Source organism: Pristiophorus japonicus, chromosome 5, assembly GCF_044704955.1.
Source record: "Pristiophorus japonicus isolate sPriJap1 chromosome 5, sPriJap1.hap1, whole genome shotgun sequence".
NCBI lineage: Eukaryota > Metazoa > Chordata > Chondrichthyes > Pristiophoridae > Pristiophorus > Pristiophorus japonicus.
Window position 1 is genome coordinate 46,511,823 of NC_091981.1, and position 23,593 is coordinate 46,535,415.

The 23,593-nt window shown below is 41.1% G+C and overlaps 1 protein-coding gene across 2 annotated transcripts in view; it reads right to left on the reverse strand.

Moving 5' to 3' along the window:
* Window positions 1–14,850: 14,850 nt before the first annotated feature.
* Window positions 14,851–23,593, reverse strand: part of osbpl10b (oxysterol binding protein-like 10b) — a 347,280-nt gene continuing 338,537 nt past the window's right edge. For both annotated transcript variants that reach the window (XM_070880587.1, XM_070880585.1), the window contains one exon: window positions 14,851–22,976. In XM_070880587.1, the coding sequence (XP_070736688.1) occupies window positions 22,929–22,976 (48 nt within the window). In that variant the 3' untranslated portion in view covers window positions 14,851–22,928. The remainder of the gene's footprint in view (window positions 22,977–23,593) is intronic.

The window sequence follows — 23,593 nt, forward strand, 5'->3', positions numbered from 1 at the left end:
ATATGGAGTTCCACAAGGCATTTGATAAAGTCCCATTTAAGAGACTGTTAACTAAGGTAGAAGCCCACGGAATTGAGGGCAAGTTATTGACCTGGTTAGGAAATTGACTGAGCGGCAAGAAGCAGAGAGTGGGGTTAATGGGTAGGTACTCAAAGTGGCAGGATGTGACTGGTGGTGTCCTGTAGGGATCTGTGGTGGGGCCTTAACTATTCACAATATTTATTAACAACTTAGATGATGACATAGATAGTAATATAATCCAAATTTGCTGATGAGACACGGATAGTCGGCATTGTAAGCAGTGTAGGTGAAAGCGGATGATAGGCAGAGGAAACGTTACAAGGACGGCCTCAACGTCTCCCTGATAAAGTGCAACATCCCCACCTACACCTGGGAGTCCCTGGCCAAAGACCGCCCTAAGTGGAGGAAATGCATCTGGGATGGCAATGAGCACCTCGAGTCTCATCGCCGAGAGCATAAAGAAATCAAGCGCAGGCAGCGGAAAGAGCATATGGCAAATCTGACCCACCCTCCTTTACCCTCAATGACTATCTGTCCCACCTGTGACAGGGACTGTGGCTCTCATATTGGACTGTTCAGCCACCTAAAGACTCATTTTAAAAGTGGAAGCAAGTCTTCCTCAATTCTGAGGGACTGCCTATGATGTGAGATGAAAGCATAAAATGCAAAGACTTGGATTTATATAGCGCCTTTCAGGATCACCAGATGTCTCAAAGCGCTTTACAGCCAATTAAGTATTTTTTCGAGTGTAGTCACAGTTGTAATGTAGGAAACACGGCAGCCAATTTAAGCACAGCAAGCACCCACAAACAGCAATGTGATCATGACCAGATAATCAGTTTTTGTTATGTTGATTGAGGGATATATATTGGCCAGGACACCGGGGATAACTTCCCTGCTCTTCTTCGAAATAGTGCCATGGGATCTTTTGTGTCCACTTGAGAGAGCAGATGGGACCTCGATTTAACGGCACCTCCGACAGTGCAGCACTCCCTCAGCATTGCACTGGAGTGTCAGCCTAGATTTTTTTTTCATATGCTCAAGTCTCTGGAGTGGGATTTGAGCCCACAGCCTACTGACTCAGAGGTGAGTGTGCTATCAACTTAAAAAAAATGTTTGTTAAACATTAAAAACATTTACATTGTGATCATTCTATTGTATCATACAAATCCATTCCGCCACTCTGCACAGCTGTTAAAACCCGAAGTTTAATTTGTCTCCTGTAGCATACATTAATCTATTGTACTTTAAAAATTGATCATAAAATACTGTCTTTAAATTATTTTCTGCATTATATATTCAGAGAGCCTTATGATGATCTTTTAGCTTATATTTAAAATACTCTATTAGGTTTATTCCCCTCCCCTTAAAAAATTGTGCAAAGAAGGAATTCTCTATCCCAAATCTAGTCAAACTGAATATTAAATTAATTGTTGCTCCGTTAGACTTGGGCAGATTCTCCTGCAATCCCCATCTTAAAATTGAATCCCACGGGATTCTCATTCTTGCTCTTCAGTCCCCACCCAGCAAGAAAACTTCACACAACTGTTGAACATAGTATTTAAAATGCTTTAACTGCGGACATAACACCAGTAAATGGGGCGGTCTCGTCCCGTGTCCCACACACACGGCAAGTTGCCATCTCTACTTGCCCAATCTTACATAAGACTATATGTCAGGGGGATGGGAACCTATGCAGCGAGACAGGGCGAAGTAATATGGAGTCAGAAACAGATGGTAGAAAGATAAAAAGCAATAGTGGAAGGCTGAGTAAACAAAGGCAAGAAACAAAAAGGGCCACACTACATCATAATTCCAAAAGGACAAAGGGTGTTAAAAAAACAAACCCGAAGGCTTTGTGTCTTAATGCAAGGAGTATCCATAATAAGGTGGATGAATTAACTGTGCAAATATATGTTAACAGATATGATGTGATTGGGATTACAGAGACGTGGCTCCAGGATGATCAGGGCTAGGAACTCAACATCGTTGTGCGAGGCCCCTTGGGGAAGAGTGACCATAATATGGTGGAATTCTACATTAGGATGGAGAAGGAAACAGTTAATTCAGAGACCATGGTCCAGAACTTAAAGAAGGGTAACTTTGAAGGAATGAGGCGTGAATTGGCTAGGATAGATTGGCAAATGATACTTAAGGGGGGTTGACAGTGGATGGGTAATGACAGACATTTAGAGACCGCATGGATGAACTACAACAATTGTACATCCCTGTCTGGTGTAAAAATAAAAAAGGGAAGGTGGCTCAACCGTGGATATCAAGGGAAATCAGGGATAGTATTAATGCCAAGGAAGTGGCATACAAATTGGTCAGAAATAGCAGCAAACCCAGGGACTGGGAGAAATTTAGAACTCAGCAGAGGAGGACAAAGGGTTTGATTAGGGCAGGGAAAACAGAGTACGAGAGGAAGCTTGCAGGGAACATTAAGACGGAATGCAAAAGCTTCAATAGATATGTAAAGAGAAAAAGGTTAGTAAAGACAAACGTAGGTCCCCTGCAGTCAGAATCAGGGGAAGTCATAATGGGGAACAAAGAAATGGCAGACCAATTGAACAAGTACTTTGGTTCGGTATTCACTAAGGAGGACACAATCAACCTTCCGGATATAAAAGGGGTCAGAGGGTCTAGTAAGAAGGAGAAACTGAGGGAAATCCTTATTAGTCGGGAAATTGTGTTGGGGAAATTGATGGGATTGAAGGCCGATAAATCCTCAGGGCCCGATGGACTGCATCCCAGAGTACTTAAGGAGGTAGCCTTGGAAATAGCGGATGTATTGACAGTCATTTTCCAACATTCCATAGACTCTGGATCAGTTCCTATGGAGTGGAGGGTAGCCAATGTAACCCCACTTTAAAAAAAAAAGGGGGGATAGAGAAAACAGGGAATTATAGACTGGTCAGCCTGACATCGGTAGTGGGTAAAATGATGGAATCAATAATTAAGGATGTCATAGTAGCGCATTTGGAAAGAGGAGACATGATAGGTCCAAGTCAGCATGGATTTGTGAAAGGGAAATCATGCTTGACAAATCTTCTGGAATTTTTTGAGGATGTTTCCAGTCGAGTGGACAAGGGAGAACCAGTTGATGTGGTGTATTTGGACTTTCAGAAGGCTTTCGACAAGGTCCCACACAAGAGATTAATGTGCAAAGTTAAAGCAAATGGGATTGGGGGTAATGTGCTGATGTGGATTGAGAACTGGTTGGCAGACAGGAAGCAAAGAGTAGGAGTAAATGGGTACTTTTCAGAATGGCAGGCAGTGACTAGTGGGGTACCGCTGTTTACATTGTACATTAATGATTTAGACGAGGGGATTAAATGTAGTATCTCCAAATTTGTGGATGACACTAAATTGGGTGGCAGTGTGAGCCGCGAGGAGGATGCTATGAGGTTGCAGAGTGACTTGGATAGGTTAGGTGAGTGGGCAAATGCATGGCAGATGAAGTATAATGTGGATAAATGTGAGGTTATCCACTTTGGTGGTAAAAACAGAGAGACAGACTATTATCTGAATGGTGACAGATTAGGAAAAGGGAAGGTGCAACGAGACCTGGGTGTCATGGTACATCAGTCATTGAAGGTTGGCATGCCGGTACAGCAGGCTGTTAAGAAAGCAAATGGCATGTTGGCCTTCATAGCGAGGGGATTTGAGTACAGGGGCAGGGAGGTGTTACTACAGTTGTACAGAGCCTTGGTGAGGCCACACCTGGAGTATTCCTAACTTGAGGAAGGACATTCTTGCTATTAAGGGAGTGCAGCGAAGGTTCACCAGACTGATTCCCAGGATGGCGGGACTGACATATCAAGAAAGACTGGATCAACTGGGCTTGTATTCACTGGAGTTCAGAAGAATGAGAGGGGATCTCACAGAAATGTTTAAAATTCTGACGGGTTTAGACAAGTTAGATGCAGGAAGAATGTTCCCAATGTTGGGGAAGTCCAGAACCATGGGTCACAGTCTAAGAATAAGGGGTAAGCCATTTAGGACCGAGATGAGGAGAAACTTCTTCACCCAGAGAGTGGTGAACCTGTGGAATTCTCTACCACAGAAAGTTGTTGAGGCCAATTCACTAAGTATATTCAAAAAGGAGTTAGATGTAGTCCTTACTACTCGGGGAATCAAGGGGTATGGCGAGAAAGCAGGAATGGGGTATTGAAGTTGCATGTTCAGCCATGAACTCATTGAATGGCAGTGCAGGCTCGAAGGCCGAATGGCCTACTCCTGCACCTATTTTCTATGTTTCTATGTTTCAGAGAATTGTGAACCTGTGGAATCTCTACCACAGAAAGTTGTTGAGGCCAATTCGTTAGATATATTTAAAAGGGAGTTAGATGTGACCCTTATGGCTAAAGAGATCAAGGGGTATGGAGAGAAAGCAGGAATGGGGTACTGAAGTTGCATGATCAGCTATGATCATATTGAATGGTGGTGCAGGCTCGAAGGGCCAAATGGCCTACTCCTGCACCTATTTTCTATGTTTCTATGCTTCTCTCATCCTCCTTTAAACCCTTTTCAATAAAAGCACTAACCGTCTCCATCGCCAATTTGGACATGTCTTCTTTTGTATGTAACTCTTGATAAAAGATAGTAGCCGCCTCCATAATGTCCCAACTTTCATTAATAAATCTTTTCCCCAACCTTCAACTCTCCAATTAATGATCACCTTTGTCGCAACTTCCTTTGTTCTAGAAAATATCTAGTGCATCTTTCTCCCTCCAATGCATCTTTAGCCTTTGAACAGAGAATGGCCCCCTTGCATTTTTCAGCTTGCAATAATTCCCACTCTTACTTTCAAACCTTCCACTTAGTCTCTGCTCCCTTATCCCCTCCGTCAACTGCTTTACAGATATCTGTAAACCTTGTTTATATTGGCGTGAAAATCCCAGCCACCCCGGGTCCGTATGGAGTGTGTACGTACCCGGGGAGGCATCGCTAAAGTGTGTTTTCAGCTGGAGCTTGACAGATCACATGCATATCGGGTGCGTGGACATTTGCATGGGCAAGATTGCGATATTTACCCATATCTTGCCCAGCAAATGTCCTCAAAATTCTTGCACCTGATAAAAGCAGGCGTATAGCCTACTTTTACAGACTTAAGAGTTTAAAAACATACAAAAATATTAATTAAATTTAAAAAACACATTTTTTAAAACCCTGCCCATTACATTACATTTATTTTTAACCATAATTTAAAAAACTTTTTAGAAACTCGGAATTTTTTTTTCTCTAAGATATTTATTAACTTTAATTTTAATTATGTGAGGTGTGTTTTTTATTTTTTTATTATGTGTTTAGTGTGTTAGGTTTTGTTCTCATTAATAGCAATGAGAACTCGTAGTTCTCATTGCTATTAATGAGAAAGGTGTGGAATACTGTACCTGATTGGCTGAGCAGTCACAAGTGACTGCATCTTCTGCATGGGAACCTCGAGGACAGGAGCATGCTTCGAAGTGGGAAGAGAAATCCCACTGGAATCCCACGCTCCTCCCGGACCACCAGGTACTTTTGTAGAAATGTTTCAGGTTGGAAGCAATTGCCCACGGGAAGCCTTCAACCGCAATTTCAGCCCCATTCTCTACTCAACACTGATTAGCTGTTGCTCTTTCTTTCCCATAATGTACCGAAAAAACATTTACCTCATATTTGAAATTGTCCCACCAAATTCTTTTTTTCTTTCAAGAATAATGTTTCCTTCTGAGCATTCTTTATTATATTTAAAATGCCTCTTTATTATATTTAAAATCCCTTCTTTATAAGCAATTTATTTCAGGTATGAATTGTTTAAAATCCACACACCTGGACCAATCTTAACTCTGCTGTTCCTAATTCGAAGAATCAAAGCCGAGTGGTCACCAAAAAATACTTTTTTATAATAAATCTCCATCACCTCAGAACTTAACCCTTCCCACATTAACACAAAATCTATTCGGCTCTGTTTTAAAATGGCACTGAGCTGCCCCACTCCAACTTGTCCCGCAGTTTGTGTAACACAGGCCCCCAGAACCGTGGTGCCAAAGGAGGAGGGACATACTGCCCTCATCACCGTGGGAACCAGTAGAGCTCGACTTGTCTGCAGCAAGTGGAACTCCTCATAGGGTGACACAACCAACACTCCCTTAACATATGGCCGCTGCCCCAACTCTTTTCTTGATTTCCAACTGGGTTCAGTTCTGAGGTCGCAAGAACATAAGAAATAGGAGCAGGAGTAGGCCATTTGGCCCCTCGATCCTGCTCTACCATTCAATAAGATCATGGCTGATCTGATCTTGGGCTCAGCTCCACTTCCCTGCTCGCTCCCCATAATCCTTCACTCCCTTATCGCCCAAAAATCTATCTCCACCTTAAATATATTCAAGACCCAGCCTCCACAGCTCTCTGCGGCAGAGAATTCCACAGATTCACAACCCTCAGAGAAGGAATTCTTCTTCATCTCAGTTTTAAATAGGTGACCCCTTATCTACCCCCTAGTTCTAGATTCCCCCACTAGGGGAAACATCCTCTCTGCATCTACTCTCTGTATCTTATATGTTTCAATAAGGTCACTACTCATTCTTCTAAACTCCAATGAGTATAGGCCCAACCTACTCAACCTTTCTTCATAAGTCAATCCCTTCATCTCAGGAATCAACCTAGTGAACTTTCTCTGACCTGCCTCCAATGCAAGTATATCCCTCCCTAAACACGGGGTCCAAAACTGTGTGCAGTACTCTCGCTAGGTGTGGCCTCACCAATATCCTGTACAGTTATAACAGGGCTTCTCTGCTTTTATACTCCATCCCCTTTGCAATAAAGGCCAACATTCCATTTACCTTCCTGAGAATCAGTAACGACTCTGTCTGCATTCCAGGCCGTTGTGAATTGGGCCCATTCAGTTGTCCAGCTGTCTAGGTCTCTGCACGGCATTTAATTTGAAGTGAGCGCGAGCTCAGGGACCTGTGCGTGGTCGTGCAACTTAGAGTGAACAGTGGAAATAGGCCATTTGGCCCAACCAGCCGTCATTTATGATCCACTCGAGCCTCCTCCCACTCTTCTTCATCCAACTCTCTCAACATAAACCTCTATTCCTTTCTCCCTTATATGCTTATCTAGCTTCCCCTTAGATGCATCTTTACTATTCGCTTCAACTATTCCCTGTGGTAGTGTTCCATAAACTTAACCTAATCCAAAACTCTGTTGTCTCTGTCCTAACTAATACCAAGTCCTGTTCACCCATCACCCCTGTGCTCACTGCCCTATACTGACTCTTGGTTAAGCAATGCCTTGATTTTAAAATTCCTATCCTTGTTTTCAAATCCCTCCCTGGCCTTGCCCCTGCCTATCTCTGTAGCCCTACAATCCTCCAAGATATTGGTGCTCCTCCAATTCTGGCCTCTTGCACATCCCCTATTTTAATCACTCCACCATTGGCGGCTGTGCCTTCAGTCGCGGAGGCCCTAAAATCTGGAATTCCCTCCCTAAACCTCTCTCTTTAATCCTTTAAGACGCTCCTTAAAACCTACCTCTTTGACCAAGCTTTTGGTCATCTGTCCCAATATCTTCTCATGTGGCTCGGTGTCAAAGTTTGTTTGATAACCCTCGTGTGAAGCACCTTGGGATGCTTTACTATATTAAAGGCGCTATAGAAATGCAGGTTTTTGTTGTTTAGATATTCTTCGTATGTTTTACAGATGAATAGCATGCATTAACATAAACCTTGTAAGAAATTCCATTATCTCCTCTGACACGTTTTGTTTTATCTTTCCAAATGTTTGCTCTACGTCCACAGCTAGACATTAGTTTCCATAAGCATCTTTCTTCAAGCCATGTTTGGGCTGCTGTTTATCAATCAACCCGTAATTGCAGTATATTGCACCTTCCTTCAAACTTAGCTCTTTAACTAAACATATGGTCACCTGCCCTAAAATCTCCTTATGTAGCTTGGTGTCAAATTTTGTTTAGTAACGCTCCTGTGAAGCACCTTGGAACATTTTACTACGTTAAAGGCACTATATAAATGCAAGTTGTTGTTGTAGTGAGTTCTACCTGTGTAAAGAAGTTTCTTCTGAATTGCCTATTTGATTTCTTGTTGACGATCTTATATTGATGACCTCTAGTTTTGTTCTGCCCCACAAGTGGAAACACTGTGTGTGTGACTACTCTATCAAAATCTTTCATAATTTTAAAGGCCTCAATTACGTCACACCTCGGCCTTCCCTTTTCAAAAAAAGAAACCCAGCCTGTTCATCTTTTAATGCATAGAAATAGGCCATTTGGCCCAACTGGTCTATGCCGCTGTTTATGCTCTACACGAGCCTCCTGTATAGTGATACATACAAATTGGGAAAATGGATTTCAAGATTATGTACTTCTGACATTAACTGAATGTCGCCAGTTTATACTGTTTTTACGACCTATGATAGGGATTGCGCATTCACTGATCATAATAATACCACTGTCTTCTCCTGCTTCTCAAATCTCTGCTGGAAGAATGTTCACAGGGATAAATCCTATTTCATTTACAGCTGTTTGACTTTGATTTAATTGATAAATATTTGAGAATATTTCCTGTCCAAAACAGAATTATAAAACCATAAGCCAGGATTTAGATAAGTCAAAGAATGTGCATCCTAATATTAGAAGTACTTGGCACCAAACATGTTGGATCTACTGAAAACAGCGTAATCTTATAATCTTTTATTATAGGCATGTATAGTTGAGTGCCGTTTAACTTAACTGTGCCTTTTTTAGCCTCTTTATTCCTTGTCTTTAGTAATGCCCCCAAGAAAAATTGATTTTTACTAGCATTCTCCAATTCTACCTGTTTTTTGTGTGTGGGGGGCGGGGTGGAAAGGGATGGTGTGGGAGGAAGGCAATTTCCCCCCTGCCCCAATGCTAACAATAGAACACAACCCCCCCCCACCCCCCCTCCAAAAATGAAAAAGGCTTTTCTAAACTGATTTTAATGATCCTTACACATTGGGCATGTGGCCCACTGTACTATGAGGACTATTCAAAAACCTTGGTTAGACCACACCTGGAGTACTGTGTTCAGTTCTGAGCACCACACCGTCGGAAGAATACTGGAGGGATTGCAGTGTCGATTTACCAGAATGATATCTGGACTCCAAAGGTTAAATTACGAGGGGGAATTCACAAACTAGGGTTGTATTCCTTGGAATTTAAGAAGTTATGGGGTGATTTGATAAAAGTTTTCAAGATATTAAGGGGATCCAATAAGGGTAGATAGGGAGAAACTATTTCTGCTGGTTGGAGACTCTAGGACTAGGAGATATAGCATAAAAATTAGAGCCTTTCAGGAGTGAAGGTAGGAAACACTTTTACAAGCAACCGACAGTTGATGCTAAGTCAATTGTTAATTTTAAATCTAAGATTGATAGATTTTTGTTTACTAAAAGTACTAAGAGGTAAGGGGCAAAGGCAGGTATATGGAGTTCAGTCACAGAGCAGCCATGATTGAATGGTGGAACAGGCTCGAGGGACTGGATGGCTTACTTCTGTTCATATGTTCCTATTCCTCCTGTAGCAAATTTTAAATCAAATTAGTTTGATCAAGTGTACAAGCAGAATTGTTTGTTTCACTTTTGCATACACCTGGGGACAATTTTCACCGGGGTGGTAAAGGCCTAAAAATGGGGTTGGTAGTTCATTATCCGAGCTGTAACTTTCACAGGGGCCTCACTGCTGGGCAGCCAGAGCTCATGGCTGAATCAAGCAGCAGGCCTCTTTCCCATTCAAATCAGGGATCCTAATAATGTAGTTAGGATCCCGATTGTAATTTTAAGGGCCACTTGGACGGAGCTTACGACCCGAATACTCCCGTGCGTACCACCATTCTGGTCAAGAAAAATAGATTATTTGTGAAGCTGGAAGGAATAGGAATGCTCTTCCTGGCTCCACAAAAATATTGCGGGCCTCTGTTGGCCCAGCCTCTTCCAGCCTTTGAATCACATTCTCCCCCTCCGAGCACCAATTGATGCTTTCCCGTCCCTGCTCCGATGCTGCCGGCCAACATTCGTGAAACGGCAGGCTGCATTAGGACCTGTTTGCCGTCTGCGGCTCGCCTGCCAAAATCAAATAAGACCAGGGCCGCAATATCACGGCTCTTTTTTCACCGCCAGAACAGGCAGCTGGTCAGCAGCCTCCATCAGTCGGCCGCCCAAAATGCAAAATTGACCCCGGTCATTGTTGGCGGCGCTATGGAGATCAGCAATCTAACAGGAATAACAGCTGGTTGTAATAGTGTGTTATACACCTGTGTCCTTACCAGCATTTCATTCAGATCATAACTAGCTAGCAGAAATCAAAGTGCATGTAGGAGATAATTGTTAACTTTTGGGGTTTTTATGCTAGATACTCTACTTGGGCTCAGCATCAACAATCATTCATTAAAATGGACTTTGTGCCCACTGTGAATAGGGTTTCCAATCCTCCAGTATTGTCCTGGAGTCTCCACGAATTAAAGATTAATCTCCTGGACACTGCTGTGAGCAACAGAGAAAGATCATAAGGGCATTAAAAGAAATTGTGTTTCTTTCATTTTATTATTTATTAGTTATAAAAATATCGGAGATAAGAAAAAAAAGCTGCTGCCTGGAATACGTTCAACCAGCGTTGGGAATCCTACCTGTGAAGAGTATCATGGGGAACAAAGGGAACATTACCCACAACCCTCCGAGATACCTGTTCTCCTCTAATTCTGGCCTTTTGAGCAACCCCAATTTTAATCGCTCCAAAATTGGTGGCCGCCGTGCCTTCAGCTGCCAAGGCCCTAAGCTCTGGAATTCACTCCCTAAACCTCTCCACCTCTTTCCTCCTTTAAGGTGTTCCTTAAAATCTACCTCTTTGACCAAGCTTTTGGTCATCTACCCTAATAACTCCTTATATGGCTCAGTGTCAATTTTTGATTTATAACATTCCTGTGAAGTGCCCTGGGATGTTTTACTACGTTAAGGGTGCTATATAAATACAAGTTGTTGTTGTTGAAACCCAAAAAGGCTACTGTGTTGTTGTAAAGAAAGTTCAAAGTTCTTGAGTCAGTTGAAGTCGCCAGAAGATTGCAAGAAGCATGTGAACATTAAATAACAAGGCAAGACAGGACAACGATTTAGGACTGACTTTGAAAGACCTAAACAGGAACAAGAATGAAAAAGAAATCACAAGACTAAAGCTGACTTAGCCTTCAGGGACAAGAAATTTCTGACTTTGCTGATTCTAGTCATTTGTTTTATTTCTTCAGTCCTATCTCTAATACTTCATGTACTGTAATGTCAGTTATTACTTTTGCTTATTGATAGTTCTTTCATATGTAAGCACATAATGGTATCACTTTACAGTGAGAACACATTAGTTGACAAAAGATGAGATTTAAATCCTTAACTGAGTGAAGAGTTTGACCTCAATACCAGTTAACCAATCAACACTAGGGATGTTCACCAAGTATTGCCACCCAAAAAGACCTTTGGCCAAAATGGCCACCTGATGAATTCTAATCTAAATTAGATTTAAGACTACATTAAAAGCAAATCTCTTCCACTTTGCATTTCAATTCTTTAAAATAGATTTGCTTCCCCCAACAGTAAGTAAAAGCTGCATGTGTTGTGGTAAGTCATACAGATGAAGGTTCTAGAAACATAGAAAATAGATGCCGAAGTAGGACATTCAGCCCTTCGAGCCTGCACCACCATTCAATAAGATCATGGCTGATCATTCCCTCAGTACCCCTTTCCTGCTTTCTCTCCATACCCCTTGATCTCTTTAGCCGTAAGGGCCATATCTAACTCCCTCTTGAATATATCCAATCAACTGGCATCAACAACTCTCTGTGGTAGAGAATTCCACAGGTTAACAACTCTGAGTGAAGAAGTTTCTCCTCATCTCAGTCCTAAATGGCTTACCCCTTATCCTTAGACTGTGTCCCCTGGTTCTGGACTTCCCCAACATCAGGAACATTCTTCCTGCATCTAACCTGTCCAGTCCCGTCAGAATCTTATATGTTTCTATGATATCCCCTCTCATCCTTCTAAACTCCAATGTATAAAGGCCCAGTCGATCCAGTCTCTACTCATATGTCAGTCCAGCCATCCCGGGAATCAGTCTGGTGAACCTTTGCTGCAGTCCCTCAATAACAAGAACCTTCTTCCTCAGATTAGGAGGCCAAAACTGAACACAATATTCCAGGTAAGGCCTCACCAAGGCCCTGTACAGCTGCAGTAAGACCTCCCTGCTCCTATACTCAAATCCCCTAGCTATAAAGGCCAACATACCATTTGCCTTCTTCACCGCTTGCTGTACCTGCATGCCAACTTTCAATGACTGATGAACCATGACACCCAGGTCTCGTTGCACCTCCCCTTTTCCTAATCTGCTGCCATCCAGATAATATTCTGCCTTTGTATTTTTGCCCCCAAAATGGCTAACTTCACATTATACTGCTTCTGCCATGCATTTGCCAACTCACCTAACCTATCTAAGTCACCCTGCAGCCTCTTAACGTCCTCCTCACAGCTCAAACCGCCACCTAGTTTAGTGTCATCTGCAAACTTGGAGATATTACACTCAATTCCTTCATCTAAATCATTAATGTATATTGTAAAGAGCTGGGGTCCCAGCACTGAGCCCTGCGGCACCCCACTAGTCACTGCCCGCCATTCTGAATTTTAGAAAGGAAAACAAATCAAATGCCAGTACAAAGCTTGTTCTTCTTTGAATTGACCCTGAAATTATTTTTAGAAAATTGGATTTGGCCTGGGCTGTGAACATCATGGTATGTCTGCAGTTGTCGCCGTCAGTACTATGTGTCAGCCTTCTCACATCAACACGCTGTTCTGCATCATGGCTTAAGTACACTAATTCATTCAACTGACTCAGCAGACCACAGGTCACAGTAGGAGCCAGATTGTCCAATGGCAAGATCACAGAAAATTGTCAGCTAACTACAGGAGAACTGCTTATCGGCAGTTAATGGCAATCACACAAGGTTGAAAGTACTTCAAAGAAGTCACACGATGGTGGGTGTGGGAAATGGAAAAATACTGAGGCACATTGTTGGAGTACAATACTGTGCATCTAACCTGGCCTAGGAAAGCTTGATATCAGCACTGGGTGTTCAAAATGGCAAATGTCCCGCTCCTCAACAGTAACATCTCTCACCTTGAGTAGTACAAAATCAAACAAACAAAGCAATCAGAATTCACACCAAAACAGGTTAAACATTGTCCCTGTAGTGGGCAGGTACTGCAGGAACGGCAAGGTTGGAGTGAATGAACAGCGAGAGATTGTAGAGGGATGTGATCGGGGCCAAGGAGAGGCGTGAGTTCGAGGCCCAGAAGAGACGAGGGCTCAGGGACAGCACAGGCCAGCTGCGATATGTGTGCGCGCTAGGTCCGTGCAGCAGAGCTGGTCTCCAGTCGTCTTGGTTAAGCCTTGCCACTGGATCAAGACCTAGCTCTGTCAAGCCAGTATGCAACGGCCAACCCACGTTAAAAAAATCCATGCACAGGCATCTTCCACCCTTCAAGATTTAGTTTGGGACCTGGAATATTAGGACCTTCATTGAAACACCTGTGAACTTTTTGGCGTGGAAGCAAATCATCCTCGACTCGAGGGACTGCCTATGATGATGATATGCTTAGTACCACACAACTCTCTAGATAGTCTCTATGTATTTGAGTGCCATCAGATTTTATATAGACCATGATGGGTGAACCTTGTAGATTTGAGACCAGGCACTCAAATCTACCACCAAACTCATGGTCTACAGGGCTGTGGTAATACCCGCTCTCCTGTATGGATCTGAGGCATGGACGATGTATAGAAGGCACCTCAAGTCGCTGGAAATATATCACCAACGATGTCTCCGCAAGATCCTGCAAATCCCCTGGGAGGACAGGCGCACCAACATCAGTGTCCTCGACCAGGCTAACATCCCCAGTATTGAAGCACTGACCACACTCGATCAGCTTCGCTGGGCAGGCCACATAGTATGCATGCCAGATACGAAACTCCCTAAGCAAATGCTTTATGCGGAGCTCCTTCATGGTAAACGAGCCAAAGGAGGACAGCGGAAACGTTATAAGGACACCCTCAAAGCCTCCCTGGTAAAGTGCGACATCACCACTGACACCTGGGAGATCCTGGCCGCAGACTGCCCGAGGTGGAGAAAGTGCATCCGGGAGGGCATTGAGCTCTTCGAACTCTCAATGCAAACAGCATGAAGAGGCCAAGCGCAGGCAGTGAAAGGAGTGCACGGCAAACCAGCCCCACCAACCCCTTCCCTCGACGAATGTCTGTCCCACCTGTAACAGGGTCTGTGGCTCTCGTATCAAACTGTTCAGCCATCAAAGAACTCACTTTGGGAGTGGAAGCAAGTCCTCCTCGATTCCGAGGGACTGCCTATGATGATAAACCTTGTACACAACAAAAATGTTTTAAAAGGTGAAATAATATTAATAAAATCGGGGTGGGTTCAAAATATCAAATCACATTTGGACATCTGGAGAATTTTGCTGTTTGGCAATTTACAGCTTGGACTTATGTAATAGTTCATTTTAATAATGAATTCAACACTAAGCAGTTCCTTGGATTAAAGTACAATCAGTCGGCTGGCCTGAAAATTGTAAGTTTGTGCTCTATGACTAACCCACTTGCTTTCAGTGTTCTGTAGGGGGGAGTGGGAGGAGAACGATATCTGCACTAAGAGTTGGAGAGAAAATAGAGTAAAGATTGGTCCATGAGAAAGAGGAAAGATACTAGGAAGCTAATTAAACCGAATCATTGATGAACTACAATGGAAGCACAATACAAGACAAAATGTGACTGCCAAGGCATATTTATTACTTAATCAAAACAGAATTATAAATCATCTTCACATCATTGTGAATTACAAAAAGAGTGTTGCATAGGTTCAAAGCACACGTAACACAGTTTGGTTGATGCTAATTCGGGAATTGCAAAGCTGTACAAGTTAATCTTATTACACACCTACATTCGAAAGAATGAAGTTTAGTTAAAGCTATTCCATCGGCATAATGAAAAGTAGTGGGCTAACCTTTGTGAAATTAGTCATGGACCTACAAATGCTAAATTCTGGAGGCATAAAACAGTGCACTGTGCTAAAAAAAATTCTAGAAAATAGAAACTAAACATCAGCTTAGTCATAGAAAATATCAAGTGATTAGGTATAAAACCCGAACATTTCACACTTCACGGCACATCATAATGAAAGCTTGTCAAGGTTGATTTTAAAAAGTAACACTGGTAGAATGAGTACAGACATTAATCAGAAACAATAAAAAATTATGCAGTGTTACGCAATTTAATATTTAGTCAAGGACACTGTATATTGAAAATGCAATTTCTGTAGTGGATTCCATTTCTGTAGTGACTTCTACACAAGTTAATTAAAGCTTTTTCAATTGACAGAGCCAAGTAGGGCCTCCTTGTGTTTCCATTCTTCATGAAATAGCAGAGCTTCATGTAGAGAGGTGCCAGGTGGTGCTGCTGAATTTCTGAACAGTTCAAGTCTTCAGAAGCTCTGTTTAATAATGCATTCATCCAAACCTCACATATAGCTTCTTGTATAATGCACAGCTTTCAAACACCAACAGACAGCCTACAATCACTTGTCATTAATTTAAGCTATTGCTTTCCAGACAGTTGGAGCCTCGGGGAGCAAGTTTTGTATTCACATACAAGCATACATCTATTAAAATACTGCCCCTTTAAAACATGAACAGTAGAATGTTAGTTTTGTATTCACTGGGAAAATCAACATTTAATGCAAACTTAAGAGACAAAACTGCTGAGTTATAGATTATAAAACCAGCGATACTCCTGTTTGTTCCCACTATATTGGTTTTGGATTAGTATCTGTGTATTCTGCCTAACTGAATATGCACTGGATTAATTGAAGGCCATTTTGCAGGGGGAAAATGAAACAGTTCCTGCATGTGTCACTTACTACTAATACGACAAGTAACCTTCACGCATGTAGGAAAGCTGAGACTAAATATAGCATGCTGTAAGTTTGTTGCTTAGTTGGTTGGTGGATGTGTTCAAGACAGGTATGGAACAAGTATATTTTATATTATTTGTAAAGTTAAAGAAAATTTTTTTTTTTTACTAAGCTGTCATTATAAACCGCCCCAGTTTTAGTAATGTAATTTTTATTTAACCTCACGTTGAGCAGAGTATACTCCTTGATGTTTTACTGCTCCATATCCAGTAACAGAAATAAACACTCAAAGGTATGGGATCAGCAGCAATGCTGGTGCCCCCTGCAGTGCCTTGACAATACAATCTCTCAGTCACAACACATTTGCTGAATGCTCAATCATTGGCACTTATAAAAAAAAATTATCTTTGATGCTAAACTTGCCACTCTTTTGCCCTCAGTTAATACCCATTGAGATCGAGAACCTGACCAAATATGGGCACTAGAGAGGAAGATCATCATCTAGGTTCAAAGCTCTAATCTCTCAAGCACAAATGGGCTTAACAAGGTGCCTGCAGCCATGGCTCTGTGGCTAAGTGTGCGCACCGAAGTAACTTTAACTAAATGGGTGATGCAACTGGTAGCATTTTAAGAAAATGTACAAGATTCTGTCTTTTGAATTTGCATATACAAAAGTAATGAAAAAAATGATAAAGTCAAGCTTATTTAAGGGCTAGCTGCTGATAGATTTCTGCCAATAATTTGATTCTGAATATTTCTCAAACAAATACATTTAACATTAATTATTAAATACCCACATATGCGATTAACTGCCATTATAGTGGATTAACTTTTGTTTATAATGATTCGGTGGGGTAGCTGAAAGGGTTTCATAGCACAGATCAGAGGAAGACAGACAGCATCCTCTCTATCTGCCAGACTGTTAAGTGTCTGTTGAAGGTTGACGACAGTTAATTGGCCGAGTACTTATGTGAATTTTGAAACATGTCTAACAGTATTGGTGATAGTTTGAAATTAAAAGGCATGGTCACTCAGATGCGAAGAGCGGATTACACAATCTGTGATTTGGCTGTCTGAATTTCACTCAACACCATTCCTGAAACCAAATTTTGAAAATTCATCATCAATTAAGTAGATCCAGAAGTCATAAGTTCCATTCTAGAGCAAACGTCTAATGTGAAAGGTAGGTCTTAAACCGATCTATTTTCTGTTTCATTATTGCACGTTTGGTTTCACTCCAAAGCATCCCTCATTTGCATAACTATTGACCAAGTAATCATTACTTGACTGTTTAAAAACAAAGCTAAAAACAAATGAAGTGTTGTTACATAATGCCAATAACATGCAATTTATATAACTTGGCATGGTTTAATATTTACCCTGGTCTCATTTACTACAAACAATATTCATCATAGATTCACTTACTGTCTGGAAGACACCAGATTACATTACTACAGATGTGTATGGTGGAGAGGGGTTTTTGGACACAACATCATGATTTTTTGAAAGTTTAAAATATCTGTTCAAACTGTACAGGTAGTGCAGCTCATTATTTAGACTGCATACTCCCACAGCCACCCAGTTTGGGCCCGGAGAGAAAAGATCATGGTTGAGTACCACTGTAAACAATCATCTAATACGAACCTGGCAGGTGGATAGAAGTAATCGATTGCTTCTTCTCTGGGAACAGGCACTCCAGCATTGCCTCAACAGGCCATTCACAAGCAAACAGGTAAAATAAACAAGGCTTCAAGAAAGACTGCATGTTGCACTGACAAACAGTGCAAGTTACAAACAGTAGTGTTAGTAAGGGGTCATGAATATTGGGGTGGGGTGGGGGGTGGGGTGGGGGAGGTGAAGAGAGAAAAGAGAGATTAATTCTCTTAAATGTATTACTTCCTGCAGAATAATTTCCTGCTTCATATTTAAACAACCCTGTATAGAAGCATCCGAGTTGTGAAAGCTATTTTTCATAGGTTTTCTTATTTTATCATTCCTCCATTCCTCCTTTGTAAGAATTTAGAATGGCACTAGGTAAAATTACTCACTGGGTCCTGGCGCATAACTCACACAAGTGAATCTGAAGCTGTTTCTCCTGTGACAAAATTAACACTGCATGTGCCAGCAGTGGCAAGGGAGTCTATAAACCTGCCACGATTTTGCATTTGATTAAGAGAACAACAAGTGGAATTATCAATGAGAAAAGGCAGGCAGCAACCAAGTTGTATTCATTTATGTAACTCTAAACCCTCAGGTAAGATCAACTGCTAGTGGTAAAAAAAAATGCAGCCATTGATGAAAGTACACTGGAGAGAGGAAAAGCACACACAAGCTGCAGAATCCAATATATGGGAAACATTTAAAGAACCAAGGGCACATATAGTCCAAGAGAAAACTCAGTCCTTAGCCCCAAAGCTGTGAACTAATGGAGTTTTGGTATTCTCACAATCTCAATGTATATGTATTATTAATTCAATTTGAACTCCTTTTGTTAAAATATGCCAATTCTTCAAATTACTTCTCTTCCCCCTCCCAACCCCCTCAATATAAATCAGTTTCCAGCTGGAAGAGCAGACAGGTGGCCAGTCTTTAGACTATGACCAATAGTGTTCTGCAATTAGTCTGTGGCAGATACTCAGCAGTGCTTGATTTGACATTCCCTTCAACCTTCCCATCCTCCCTATGGGGAAAAGTGTCTCGAGACAACTTGGCTGAAATTGGAAATTAATCAGTACAGGAAGGAATGCTAATGTGAAACGCGTCTTACCTGACAATTCTATGTCAAAGCAATACCAAAATCTGTAGAAATTAATATTGGGATTCTAATTTGTCCAGTCAAGCATTCCATTGTGCTAAATCTCTCTCGTTAACTTTTATCATCGAAATCAATGGACATAATACTGCAAATACATATTTAATATGACAGGTTGAGTGAACACGGATGACTAATTATTGACTTTATATAGCACAAAATATTTCTTATTTAAGGCCTTTAATCTTTACTAATAAAATTGAGAGTCAATTTAGTCTCCAATGTATGATTCAAACCCCAATGAAATATTTCTGCACAGTTGGAGGATAAAGTAATTCTCAGAATGTCAATGAATCCACAGACTCAGAAATCATTTAAGTCAAGCACCTCTGTACTATTATGCAGATAAACCAAATATGTAGTTGTCTCTTTTGTCTTTTCTCCCACTCCCAATCCCACTATCCACCTGTATGCCTTCTCCCCTTACTCCGCAAGGGTTACAAGGGCAGCCCTGGCCCTGGCCCTGGCCCTCTAGTACGCCACTCAAGTGCACTGTGCTTGTTGGCTAACTATTCTACTTTGGAGGTCATTACAGCTGAGTCCAAGCCTGTCCATACTCTACAGGGCAAAGTCAGCACGGAGCTTCGCTAGATGGAACTGAAGGTCAGAGATGGCACTACAACACTGCAGCTGCAATTCTCCAACCCAAACTCCCATCAACTGAGGCTCCCATGCCCTTGAGGACAGGATTACTGCCCTTTTATCAACATGTGCATTTTCAGCAAGAGTCACTAAATTGCAACTGGGAGCAAAAACACTGCCATTTTTTTGTGCTTTAAAGCCAAGAATGCAAAGGAAAATTGTAGTGATCCCCTACCACTTGTGAAATACTTTTTTGCTTTCCTCTGTTACAGTGAGTTATTGCAAATACACGACAGTTTACGCAAAATACAATTTTCTGAATCATATACCTTGGTGCTGTCAAATCTAGCAATTACATATCACCACCAAGCAGATGCCATTGCTTCACCTTCCTATTTTGAGAAACTACATCACATTGGACTGCGCGTGCTGTGTAGCATTGCATAGAACGTTTATTTAAGAACATGTTTTTCTGTAGTTAAATTATATGCGACAGCTATGGAGGCACAAGAAGTCAATAATTAGTCATTTTATCAGATTGCATGAAATCCCCACCTCCCCTGAAGTCAGTGCTATGAAAAGCAGCAGCCCTCCAGTACCTCTTCTTCATGACTGTCAGCAAGCTCTTCAATCGTAGGAGGGGATAATCGCAGTCAAACTCGATTCTGTTCTCTGCTAACATGTGAATACTTTCCATCACTTGACGGAGATCAGAAATGGAAACCATGGCAGATTTTCCCTTCCCCAGCCAATGGACACTCAGGCCAACAGTACTTCCCCTAGTGTTAATACAAAAGCAAAATACTGTGGATGCTGAAAATCTGAAACAAAAGCAGAAAATGCTGGAAATACTCAGCGGGTCATGCAGCATCTGTGAAGAGAGAAACAGAGTTAATGTTTCAAGCGACCTCAAACATTAACTGTTTCTCTCTCCATAAATTTCCAGCATTTTCTGTTTTTATTTCCCCTAGTGTTAGTCTGGCTCAGATCGATTGCTTCATTGCTGTGGCCCCTTTTAAAATTCATATCACATAGGAAATCAACCTTTACCTAAAAATCCTAGATGCTCCATATAAAATGACTACTTCAAATTAACTATTATGAAAAGTCACATCTTTTTTATAAGAGAAAATTACATAAATACATTTGGAATCTCCAAATATTTTAGCTTTGAGAAATCAGGTTCAGAATATCTTCTTGGTCTTCCATTTTTATTCACATCTAGTAGAATTGAAAAGTAGAGAATTGAATTGAAAAATAGAGAAGTTATGCTTAATTTGTATCGAACCTTGGTTAGACCACACATGGAGTACTGCATACAATTCTGGTCACCATATTACAAAAAGGATATAGCGGCACTGGAGAGGGTGCAAAAAAGATTTACAAGAATGATACCATAACTGCGCGGATAAACCCATCAGGAAAGGATGAACAAGCTGGGTCTCTTTTCTCTTGGAAAGAGAAGGCTGAGGGGTGATCTGACAGTAGTCTTTAATATTATGAAAGATTTTGATAGAGTAGACACAGAGGCCAGAATGTTCAGAGGTAAGAATGGGTGGGTTAGAGGGGGGGGGTGCGGGGAGAGTGAAGGTTGAAAAAATGTGAACCCCTACCCCACCCGCCCACTTTCACCTTTAACTCAGGAGGGGCAGGGATGTGGGCTGTCAACCCACTGCCAGGAGGCGGACTGGCAATTTACATAGTATAACGAGGATTGAACCTCTACTTTAACCTGCTTTGCAGGTTTTACTGCAGGTGGCCAGGGATTCCGGAGATTGAATCCCTCCAGCTCAGAGAGAGTGTTTCCATTTGTGGGGAGCAGCAAAACTAGAGGCCATCAATAAAAGATAGTCATCAAGAAATCCAATGGGGAATTACCCAGAGAGTGGTGAGAATGTGGAACTCGCTACCACTGGATTGAGGCGAATAGTATAGATGCATCTAAGGGGAAGCTAGATAAGCATATGAGGGAGAAGGGAATATGGAGTTATGCTGATAGATTTAAATGAGGAAGGATAGGAGGCGCATTATGTGGAGCATGGACTGGTTGGGCCGAATGGCCTGTTTCTGTGCTGTATATTCTACATAATTATATATAATCTACACTGTATGATGTTGAGGTGTATTGAAATGACCACCTACTTATATTTTAGCAATTATTCTGCTCCAATTATTTTTGTGAATTTCAGTATCACCCCGACTTTCACTTTTGCCTTCTGCCTCTGTGAAAGTACATTTCTATTTGTGGTGTTTTTCTCCCCCAAATTAAATGTCATATTGTATTACAATACTATTAGAATACTCAAAGGCACTACTAGATTTTTCCTGGCACCACTATGGAATCCAAAAATGACACCCATTCAAAAAGCATATGTTTTAAGAGTGACGCCCAAAGGCAAACCTGCCTCAATGCTTGATCTGAATGAGATCGTTCACTCTTTTCATGTGATCAAATGGTTTTCCCAGGGAATATTTAGTTTTGAAATTGTGTGCTGTAGAGCAAAAATGCCAATCCGTATCAGAAGTTTATGTTAGCACTGCGACACATACCTATACATTTTCTATTCATTGTGTGTAGGGGCTGCGTTACTGACACCAATGAGATGCCAGTACTATCAATGACAAGTAGGTGACTTACTCGTTGATGCATATGTCTGCAGAATTGGAAGAGTATATAAATATATATGTGGATGCAAAATTACAAGTGGGTGCAAAGGCAAAAGGAGAACCCTGTATCATATGGGTGGAATATTTTTGAGTTTAGCTCCAAAGTCAGACAGCCATCAGCAGTCCTTATGAGCTTGAAATTATAAATCAAGAAAAAATATGTACAAGTTAGATCAAATAAATTTAATATCACAGTTAACTATTGTTTTGCTTTTGAGATAAGGGCACTTAAAATATTCTTAGACAGCTTAATTCTCCTTATTGTATCGCTATTATTCTGAATGTGAGAGGAGACAATGTTCGGGATATTGGGAGGATAAAAATCAGGACCACCTTTAATAAAGAATTTTCACTTTGCAGAAGTTTTAGTGAATTCTTATTCTACATGGGGACTAAATGGTCCTTTCTGGTTAGTTAATTGGAACTATGAAGTTCAACTGCATGTCACATCCTTATGAACACCAGGTACAAATGGTTGTGAGTTTTACATCATTAGGTTCAAACATACAGCCTAAAGTGACTACACCAATGGCACATTTCTTTATATAAGTGCAAAAAAAGTCTTTGCAAGTGAAAAATATAAAATCTTAAAACATTAAAATAAAATGTCTCCATCATTAACATTTCAATCCCTCACACGCAGGTGTCACATAAATACAGGACAGCTCCTGAGTAAATTTCTTTTGCTGAACCTGCAACTATTTTTAAATCAATACACAATATAGTTTTCTTATTCTATGCAAGTTAATTGTTTTATACAGCCTGGTCATTTTTTTGTCTTTTAAACATCACCTCATACTTATTTGCAGATGACAAATGGCAAATCGGAGGAAATCTGAGGTAGGTGGTAAAGGTTAAGCTCAATCTGTCAGCCTGTCAGCAGTGTGTCTTCCAGAGGGGACTATAGTACACCCAACCATCTCCCTATTATAGAATCAAACAGTTAGTTAGTTCAGTAGTACAAGTGGGTGTAAAAGACACAGCACTAGTCCAGCAACAGCAAAAATTGAAGATATTCTGTAGTATTTATTAATGCATGGAAGGCTAGACCTTAAGCAATAATGTCATGAATTATTAATCGGATCATGAGTGGGATTTTACTTCTTATTTTGCCGATGGGCATATGATTCTGTTATGCCACAAGCAGGGGAAAAATTAAATGCTTAATGTAAAAAGGCATTGTAGCATTTCCTATGAAAAATAATAAACTGTACTTTCCCCAATCCATATTCAATGTTGCTTTAATGTTGGCCTACGGTGCGATTTAATATGTATTATACACATTGTATTATGCACATTATAAAAAGAACCGCAGCCCGAAACGAGAAATTGCAGCATCAAGGGAGAAGCCCACAGTGAAGGAATTAGTGACCTTGCAAGCAGATTATATAAAAAGATACTGTGCACTTTAGCTAAATCACAAGCTCCAGTCTGTTTTACAAAGAGAGAGCTGGTCAAATGGTAGATGCAGGAATGCTGCTAAGATACACCAGTGCAAATTACGAGGATATGTTTATTATGAATATGTTAAATTGGCAGAA